The sequence below is a fragment of the Lathamus discolor genome, chromosome Z (assembly GCF_037157495.1).
Source record: "Lathamus discolor isolate bLatDis1 chromosome Z, bLatDis1.hap1, whole genome shotgun sequence".
Classification (NCBI taxonomy): Eukaryota; Metazoa; Chordata; class Aves; order Psittaciformes; family Psittacidae; genus Lathamus; species Lathamus discolor.
This window is the reverse complement of record NC_088909.1, coordinates 70,780,252-70,790,996: the sequence shown is the minus strand read 5'-3', so window position 1 is coordinate 70,790,996 and position 10,745 is coordinate 70,780,252. Positions and strand designations below refer to the sequence as shown.

Below are 10,745 nucleotides of genomic sequence, written 5' to 3'. Positions count from 1 at the left end.
TAAATGGCAGCTTTTGCAAAGAAATGATTTAAGATGGATAAGGGTCAAAATCTTCTATCATGAACAGCCACCTCAAGAAACATGTAGGAACAGAGACAACTCACAGAAAGCAACCAGGATGCAGGCAGTGGGTGATTTCCAGGATCCAGAAGCCTCACCCAGAGCAAGATGCTACAGCTGTTCAGTGATCCTTTCTTCTCAGCCTCTCCCCTGGGTTTTTGTGTTAATTTACTATATTCAGCTCCTGCATTAGACAAGTTTTGTTTCTTTCTTTGACATTATCTTCTTCATCTGTGCTTTACTCTGTACAATTTCTTTCTTCTTTATTTTTTTTTTTTAATTCCTTTATTCCTGGAGTAGGTTGCTATACTAGCAGTATTAATGTTACAGAATCATGCTTTCTATGAAGCTTTTTTCATACCCTTACACACATATTTACAGTTTTCTGTCTGCTTCAGAGCTCTCACGATGCAGTGGATGAATAACACACAATAGAAAGCACTCATAAATGTGGATTCACCCAAGAGGTTTAAATGACTCCTTAGGGTTAGAATGAAATGTAAGTTAATGACATTCATGTATAGTAAACAGTGTGGATTTTAGAAATCACTTTCTGTACATGTATATATAATCCAACAGCAGAGCTGCCAATTAAATAATGTGTGCGTCCAATGAGATTTTATTTACAGACAGCAGTTTGTGTTTGAATCCAGCACCTTCAGGAATCTAGCTTCAACTACTTGGAATTAACTGGCATTTTATATGGTAAACTGCAACTGGGGAGGTCTCAAGGACAATTGTGAAAATGGAGACACCACCAGTGGAAAGAATAGTGGTGACTCCCCAGATGACTGTGACACAGCAGTATCATTATTTGTGGTACAAAGCAAATGCATCAGGTAAGATACTTCCATTACAGGGAGAAGGATTGTAGTGACTATACACAGGCAACAGGGAGAATTTGTGTACATTTTCATTCTTTATGTGGTAACCCATGCCCATAAAACCAAATTGAACTGATATATCTACAGAGAAGGGTTACGGCAAAGTTCAAAACATTGTTCGGTTAAAGGTGAAAGAATAGGTTTTTCGGAAGAACAAATTAATTTCCCCAGATGTTTCAGGTAGGTATTTTCTGGTTTATTTGGAGCTATTTTTGAAGTTGTGCCTATTTTAATTACGTACTTACATACTGAATATAGTTTGAAGCTTTCAAATCACAGCAGTGGAGGCAAGAGCCTTTAGAAGCTTTAAAATAAACTTTATTTCTGAGAGAGATCAGTTGGTAGAGTTGTCCATGAGAGCAATATCCAGAGTGGATATTCTGGGAAGGCTTTTTCACTCTTTTGTGTCTGCGTTTTCAGCACTGGATGTAGAATAAAGAACTAAGCCAGGGTTTAGTACATCAGCTTCCTATCCAGAGCCCCGAAAGCAGATTATAGGAGCTTGGGAAGTTACTATAAGCTGTCCCTCCACAAAAAAAGACCAGGTGACATTTAGGTACAATGTGGGTACAAACAGTGTACTCCACCTCCTCTCACTAGCTGTTGGAGACATAGTAACTACCTACAGCATCTTCACATATTCTGGGATCTGCCACACACCTTCCCATTAGGGGGTTCCTTCACAGTCTATACTTCCTGGATAGAAAAAAATAACACCTGTCTCTTTGAACATTGCTAATAACAGCTTTTAGGTCTCTGACATTCTTTTTTCATTCCCCTTTCAATTATATAAGGTGTGTTATGAAGAATAGAAAGCAAAAAATGGAGAAAGCCATGGTAATTTAGGCAACACTTGTAAATCATGGTTAACATTTCTTCTATAACGCATGCTGTTTTCACACTAATGCTTTAACAGAACATTTTTAATTTTCTCTTATGATTGGGTTAGTTACACTGTTTTGCTACAATTTCGTGTACTAAATTGGCCTGGATCAACAACCTTTCAATTAAGTGGCAAGTCTTCATTAAGGCAAAATAAGGTACAATAGAGGCAGGAAAGAGTGTACTGTGCTTTTGACTCTGCTAATATAGCAAAAGGAAGATTCAGAAATTAGAATACGTCTGTAAAAACATTTCATTTTAGATTCTCCTAGACATTGTGTTGGTAGCCTTACACCTTATCTCTGAGTCTGGAGAACAGCCATGTCTTGTGGAGGGCATTATGCCACCAGCTCATCAGTGGAGTACAAACCCCAGCTGTGCCTCTGAGAACCACTGCCACCTCTCTCTCTCCTTCCTTCCCAGGACAGCACCAACAGCATACTGAATCACAGCTGGGAAGCTTCAGTGACAAACAGCAATATGTAGCATAGAGTGATGGTTGGACACTTGGAAATGTTAGCTGCAATGTAAATCCTTGCTCCTTGACTTTTATTATTGCAAAGGTACAGACCTCCAGGTACAGGTCTGCCTCCTGGGGCAGGAAGGCCTGGGGGTAGAGAGTTTCCAAAATGTTGGTGAGAGGGGAGATTAGAGTAGGATTTCTATCTCTTAATGTTAAATCTTTAGTAACACAAGATTCTTAGCATTAATAAAACCAAACTTTGTAAGGCATACAAGACATTGCAAGATAATGCATATACTATTTTCCTTTTTGAGAAGCAGAAGAAAAAGATGATGAACTACACACATTAGATATTCTTCATGTCATTTGGTTACTGTGTTAAGATACTATGCTTCTGCATTGCTGAAAATGCCGTAAGAATCTCTGTGCATTATTGCTCAAAAGGTTTGGTACATTTAGGTTATATTTTATCTTCAAATCCAGTTGCCAACCTCACTGTCCTGGGACACAAAACTGCAGACCTGACAGAACCTCAGTGTCCTAGGTGGTCTCAAATCATTCATGTAGCTGTCTGCCAGATACTTTCTACAAAGATCCATCAAGCCCACAGACAAAACATGTGGGAACAAACACATGAAACACTGTCTGAGTAAAATAAATAATATTATTATTTTTATACATGAAATAAAACTTACAGAAAGCAACATCAAGGTGGGTATACGCACAAGACTATACTTATTCTTTTTACTAGAGGTTATAGGTCTCTGTGGAAATGTTTCCCTTAACTTTTCTGTTGCACTTTTTCATCCCCAAGACTTTTCTTCAGTGCTCTTTGAAAATTCTGTCATGCTGGTAATTTTTTTCTGCTTTCCTTGTTTTCTTTCTTTTCGCTGAAACAATATCCTCTTACAGGAGTAGGCTTCAGATAGAAGAAAATGAAGATTTACCAGAATCCTTGTGACATAATTGGAACAATTTCTGCCACTCAGTGTGGGCTTTAGAAGACCCACACCTCTTTCTTCTTTAATGTATAGCCTACTATTACTCCCCAGTGTATGGGAAGATGTTATGCTACAAATTGAAAAATAGTACACCTACTATAGACTCAAAAGAAAATGTATTCATTAATTTCAGAAGATATGCTGTTTTTTCCTTTTTTAGGTAAAGCAGAACATAGTGCTGGGTGTATGCATTTAGAGCACATGCAGAAGCAGATTCTCAGTGTTCAAAATCTGATTCTTAGGTGTATGAAATTCTGTTTCTATTTGGTTTTCTGGCCAAGTTTTATGTAGAACAAACAAAAATGCAGGGTGATGATCATTATGAGTGGTACATTCTTAACACTTGCCCCAGATGGAATTATCTAAAGAAAATGATCCTCCAAAACTAGTTACAACTGGGAAACTGAGGTAAGGAAAGAACTGAACAATTCGCAGCTACTTTTAATGGCAGTTTGGCTCTACCACCGTTCCTCAGACTCTCTTCTGTACTTGGTCATCTTTTAGATAAATGAATTTGCTTGATCACCTTGATACAGTTGCCAATGTTGTTTCACTCTGTGAAGAACAGGCTGCATTTTAAAAAATAACTCAAAACTCTTTCGGAAACACATTTTGTGGCCTTAGAGCCTGGATAAGAAGGCCGTAACTATATCATCAGGTTAAGTAAATTCCTTCCAGATATAATTAAACTGGTTAAAATACAATTTCATAAGGTGTGAGTTTTGTGTAGGGGTCTTTTTTTATTACAGGTCGCCTTCATGGCTGTTCCCATAATCTATACCAACACTTAAATGATGACAGTGGGTCAATTGTTACATGATTGCTGTTGTCAAGTAGAATAATAAACACATTTAAAATAAAAGTGAATTTTGCCACAACAGATACAGATATAAATTTCAGTCTTTGGTTCCAATATCTAATCACCCTCTCTGTGAAGAAATTTTCCCTAATATCCAATCTAAACCTCTCCTGGCACAGCTTGAGGCAGTTACCTCTTGCCTTATTGCTTGCTGCTTGGGAGAAGAAACCAACTTCCACCTCACTACAACCTCCTTTTTTATTGTAGTTGTAAAGAATATGAGGTCCACTCTGAGCCTTCTCACTAAACAACCCCAGTGACTTCAGCAGTTCCTTACAGGACTTGTGCTGTAGACCCTTCAGCAGCTTCATTGCTGCAGTCAACCTGCTTCAGCACCTCAATGTCTCTCTTGTAGTGAGGGGCCCAGAACTGAACACAGGATTTGAGGTGCTGCCTCATCAGTGCTGAGTACAGAGGGACAATCACTGCCCTGGCCCTGCTGGCCACACTGTTGTTGATATAGGCCAGCATGCCATTGGCCTTCTTGGCTGCCTGGGCACAAAGTGCTCATGTTCACCCATCAGTCAGTACCCCCAGGTCCTTTTCCACTGAGCAGCTTTCTGACCACTCTTCCCCAAGCCTGTAGTGTTGTTGTGTAGGGTTGTTGTGTCCCAAGTGCAGAAATCAGAATTCTGCCTTGTTAAACCTCACACCATTGGCCACAGCTCACTGATCCAGCCTATTCAGATCTCTCTACACAGCCTTCCTACCCTCCAGCAGATCAATATTCCTGCCCAACTTGGTGTCATCTGCAAATACATGGAGGGTACATTCGATCCCCTCATCCACATCATCAATGAGGATATTAAACAGCGCTGGCACTATTGAGCTCTGAGGTACACCTCTAAAGACTGGTGGCCAACTACTTGTGATGCCATTTGCCACCACTTTTTGGGTTTGGTTATCCAGCCAGTTTTCAACCTAGTGAAGAATATACCTATCCAGACCATGAACAGCTAATTTCTCCAGGGAAAGCTAGGAGACAGTGTCAAATGCATTTCTAAAATCCAAATAAATGGGGTCCACAGCCTTTCCCTCACCTTAATCTTATTAGCAGGTTACTTATTACTACATTTTAAGGATGAATGATCAAAAATCATGTTGACTCAGTGTATTTGACTCGTCATGAAAACAAAAATCTTCTCAAACATGTATTCACACAGTCACTGCAACTATGGGAGAGATCTGCTACACAGATGAGGTATACCAGCATATGTGATGAAAACTGGGGAATAGAGACTGCTATTAAAGCTTTAGGAATGAAAGAGTAGAAAAATAGTTTAGCAGCGATAGAGTTATTGTAACGAAATAGTAATAGCTGCATCAGTACTGTGTTTTAAAAATGCCTACAGCCTGCTACAGGGTAAAATACTAAATGCAATGAGTTTTGCAGCTATGCTTTTCTGAAAATTTAAAATGTTTTCATTTCCGTAATATCAATAAGTACCTTCTTTATCGCTCTAACCTCAGTTACATTACTAGGGAGAAAAATTACCTTCTAGACCAACTTCTAGACTTCTTAGTTGTCTCTGCCCAGTGCCCTGTGTTCAAATACGACTAGCAGTTGATGCTTTGAAGAAGAGTATTAAAACTGGGTAAAGAGATAGTGATGTTTTTTTCAGTAAATTCTACCAGATTCTATCAAACTGCAGTTTGGGGACCTCCTAATCTAAAAGTAGTATCTGCATATTTGTTTATAATAGTGTTTTGACTTTTTCTCATTAAATTCTTTAATCACTTTTTCACCATAACTGTATTTTAAGCATCTCTTTAGGCAACGTCTGGTGGTAGAATTCCATAAGTAAATTGTGTGTTATGAAAAGCTAGGTACTTTTGCGTGGTTACAACATATTATTTCAAGTTGTTTTTTGTTTTTTTTTTTTTTTTTTTTTTTTAATACCCAAGCCAAAAACAAACCAGTTTTTTCCTGATTCTCCTATAATGAGAAGTGGTGCATAGTCATTCTTCCATTACATTCTCCGTCCATTAATCTGATCAGCTTCTATAATGGCATCCTGATGGCTGCATGCTTTTCAAAGTGGCCTAATTTATGTATTTTATGTCATGAGGAGACCTCTCAGGTTGCTGATCACCACTACACATTCAACTCTACATTCAATATGTGACCTTGCCAAGGATTTATAAACACATTTTCTGTTAATGTCTTAATAGTCCCAGCATTTTGTTTACTTGTTTGTTTGCTACAGAGTACTGAATTGACATTCTTAGAGATTCACCCAGAATGACACTGAATGCTAACAGTCAGTTCAGAAGCCATCATTGCATAAGATTTCAACATTGTCTCCATCATTTTTGTTACAGATGGAAAAGCTTATATAAACAAAAGTGGTTGCAACTATTTTGATTTTTTTAATTAATTATTTGATCCCCATTGAAATGAAGGTAATTAGAAAATTAGGATCATAGAACTTTAGAATATTTCAAGTTGGAAGGGATCAATAAGGATCATTGAGTACAACTCCCAAGAGTCTAAAATTACAATGACTTTCTGCTTTTAAAAGCAACTTAAAATTTATTTTTTTTTTGTAGTAATCCAACTGTTTTTAGTTATGCTGAAAAAATACAGGCTAACCAGCTTAGAATCTGTATTATCCACAGCTTCTTTTTAATTTTGTGACAGTGGAAATAAAGTGCCAAATTCATGTCAACAATGATAACTGCAGAAAATAAATCTCCATTCAGGTATATAAATTTCTATTAATTTGTTTTCAGGGTCTACAGCATTTTGGCTTTGTCTATAGCAGGATCAATGTTGCTGTTAAAGAACATCAGATGTAGTTTGGATAGGATGGATAAACCTCCAATTTAAGAGGAATCTGATGCAGCACAGTGATATGGAAGATCCAATACGCATTAAAAGCCTATTGTCCACACCTGGTCTTAAGAAATTTTGCATCAGGTTATATCCCTTTGGTTTTCATTCTCAGTGCCAGCATGAAGGTCTCTAGGACTTTTCTTGCTGTCTACAGCTTTTTTTTTTTTTTCTTTTTTTTTTTTTTCAGGTAAATGACCAGCAAAATCGTGCAAGAGTTTCTTTTACTGCCCAAGCCTTTCTTGACTGGGACCTTTGTCTCCTGCTGTGACAGAAAGTCCTAATGTTCCAGAGATCACAGGAATAGTGAAGCTGAATTCAGAGGATTAACTAATCAAGATTGAATTTTAGTACATGTACAACATTTGTATTGGACTAGAGCCTGCTTTCTGAAAAAAAAAAAAATAATAAAAAAAATAAGAGTGTGGACTAGAGAGCTACAGAGGTATTTTAAATATGAAAGTATTATTTTTTTCACTGAAAAAATCATAATTTGCATGATTCTTTCCACACAGTCTTGCTGCTGTGCTCTGTGATCCAAATCATGTTGTCAACTGGCCTATTTAATGCAACACAAACTTCAACACATTTGACTGTGCATGTACTCCACGCATTCAGCCATACCAAACGAGACTTCAGCATATGGTAAGACCAAAATTAAAACTAAAACTGACTATAAAGAGAAATTGATGTAAATTTAAAGAAGTAAGATAGAGAAATAAATTCTACTACAGCTAAAATAGTCAAAATTTGAGCATGGCAGGTAAAATCTTGCCTGACAATTACTGTTACATGACATTCAAAATTTCATTGTGGGCTTGGCTTTCTAAAGTCTTGGGAATTTGGCGGAAATTCTTCTAGCACTATGGATAAGTTTTCTTGGAAAGTCTGAACATTTGTAAGAATTTTGGGGAAATAGACATGTATCCAATACTTTCAGATACTTAACAATTGTAGAACTGCAATAAATTAATAGACATAGTTTTATCATCCATGGATTTTTCTATAAGTTTGTTCTAGAATTATTTCTATAGGTATTCTATATAGTTTTCATTGCTTGTGGAGGCAGACATAAATTAACTTGCTGGAACACTATAGTGACCAACACTGTCAATGAGAAAGAGATGTGGGGAAATATATTTTCATGAAAATAACACACAGACAATTATTTTCTTCTATCAGGTGTTAATGTTCACTGATAGTAATTTTATAATCTCCTCATCTCTTTCAAATGTTTACCAGCTATTGAATAGTTACCATTATATTTTCCCCATGATTGAATAAGGACTTTTAGGACACTGTTATAAGGTTGCAAATTACATCAACCATAAATTTTATGCTATTTTACAAGCATAAGCATCTTTTTTTTTGCTAAACTCAGGTATTTCACTGGACAAGAAATACTTCATGTCTGGAAAAAAAAGTACCAATGTCAGATAAATGTGTAAAAAAATGTGTGTCTGCTGAATAAGGCAGCTTGTATGTGTCTATTTCAAGTGCTAGGAAATGTTACTTTGCTCTTCCTCGATTACTGTGGCTTGAGATCTCACTTTGCTGCAGTCACTGAAAGTAGTACAGAAATTAAGTGATGATTATTGTGATGCAGCTGATGAGTGATAACTTGCTAAGCCAACATAGCCTGTTGGTTCAGCTGAGCTTAGCAGGCAGAAAAGTGCTTTTGTTTATTTTCAGAAATTTAAAACTATTTGAGATGATATTTTTGAAAATTACCTAAAAAAAATAAATGAAGAAAAAAAGGAGGGAGGGTGTTAAGATTTGAAGGCCGGTTTTGCAAATCCCTCTTATGTAGAGCTTTTATCAAAAGGAGGAAATAAACATTTTGTAGGATGCTCCCTTGATGCCTTCCTTCTCTGCCTTGTTCCCAGTAAGACTGCATGATCCCGTGGCCTGCAAATGAACAGTGAGACTATTTAATTTAGTTAGAAATATAAACTGTATACCTGTCTTCAACTTTATCAAGAGTAAAACCACAGCATTGCTATTAGACAGCAGTGCAAGCAGTACCCTGACATTAGGCACCTGTCGACAGTCCTTCCCAGGGTAATTATACGAGATCCTACATATTTCTGAATCATGTGCAGTAACACATTGTGCCCTTCTTCTCTTTCTTCTTGCTCTTTCCCCTCCTCTCTTTTGTTGCCTCTCACTTTTATTGAAATGGCATCTCAAGAAAAAATTGCCTCCTTTGTCTGAAGCCTGCTTGTTCACAGTGGGGCTCTTGATCTGAACAAACCTGGAGATGTCAGGCTGTATAAACACTTGGGGAAAGATATGTTTCATAAAGGTTCCTGCTCTGGAAAATTATATGCTACTTTCAAAATGCTTTGCCACATTTAAAAGTGTAATTATACCCTTCTCCTTAATGACTGACGTAGCATATGTTTACACATGTTTTAGCTGACTTATGACAGTACACAGAAGCACATTGTACATTTGGTAGCAACAGCTAAAAGATGATGGGAACATCATCTGAACCTGTCTGTTAACACTGTGCCCAAGTATTTTTGGACGCAAAGTACACCTAGTGTCACTGCCCTTCCCCCACCTGCCATTCCTCTGTATAATTAAATATACTGTCCCTTTTAACTCTAGTCTGCAATTCATGTCAGCTTAGCTCTTCTAATCCTGTTTCATTACTTTTTATTTGCTTATTTGTTTGTTTATTTGTTTGATTGATTTTTAATTTTTCCTCGTTATTTTCTGAATGCTTATTTGGTTGTGGTGGGAGATGGTGGCAGAAATCTTAGTCGAAGTGTTGTGCCTGTAAAGTGGAGCTGACTTTCAACCTGGAAGAAATTTTAATAGACTGGCTTTAAAGAATGGGATGGAGCAGAAGTTTAGTAACAACATTATGGAGCATTTCAACTGGATAAAAATTATTATGCTTTAGTTTCTGCTATATGGGGTTATGAATAGATGGGGTGGCTGGCCCCAGCCTGACTGCCAGCAACCGAACATTGCCGTCACAGCCATTGCTACTTCCTTGGCGGTTTTGGGGTAGAATTCAAGACCTGAATGTGGATTGAAAAGACTTGTCCTCTTTGATCTTTCAAAGTGTGTAGTATGCTCCTTTGCTGACTGCTGTGGAGCTGCTGTCAGGTTGCTCAGCCCTGGGAGCGAGCAAAAGCAAGATTCCAGCATGCCTGGGAGGAGCACAGAAGCAATGAATGCAGAGTTGCCTAAGCCACTGCTGCCAGAAAACTTTTAAGATGCAAATGGAAGTGGAACAGGGCGCTTGTTTCATACTTTGTAAAAAAGACACTGAGCAAATATAGGACCATATGGTCTCTCAGTATTTGGGCCTCCAGGGTTGGGAGATCTAGTGGGAAGGGAAGTTCAATCTCTTGAGGGAGAAATTGCCTTGCTTCACTTAACAGCTGTTCTTCTGGCATTTCTGAAGCATGCACTACAGAAAGTAGAAAAAATTACGAGTTTTTCTGAGAAGTTTTGGTCTCTCTAAAGCAACAGCATGGACAAAAAATACTGTACAGAAAAGTTCCTAATCACCTCTGCTACTAACACACACATTCACTAGGCTGTCCTCATCAGCTAACATTCTCCCAAAAGGAGGGTTTCTGTTTCTTATTAACAATTCACACACATGGGCAACTGCTTGGAACTAAAGGAGCAAGTAATTACCTACACTGACAAAGCTGGCAGTGCACATCTAAGTAAGACAGGACATTAGTCTAGCTAGCAGAATCAATGTGTGTTTTTTACCTGTGCTTTGTTGGTACATTGT

At 37.7% G+C, this 10,745-nt stretch overlaps 1 protein-coding gene across 1 annotated transcript in view; it reads left to right on the top strand.

Annotated features, from left to right (window-relative positions):
• The first annotated feature begins 805 nt into the window (after positions 1–805).
• Positions 806–10,745, top strand: part of LOC136005965 (uncharacterized) — a 28,306-nt gene continuing 18,366 nt past the window's right edge. Inside the window, 2 exon segments of the mRNA XM_065663860.1 lie at positions 806–899; positions 4,040–4,090. Coding sequence (XP_065519932.1) covers positions 806–899; positions 4,040–4,090 — 145 coding nt within the window.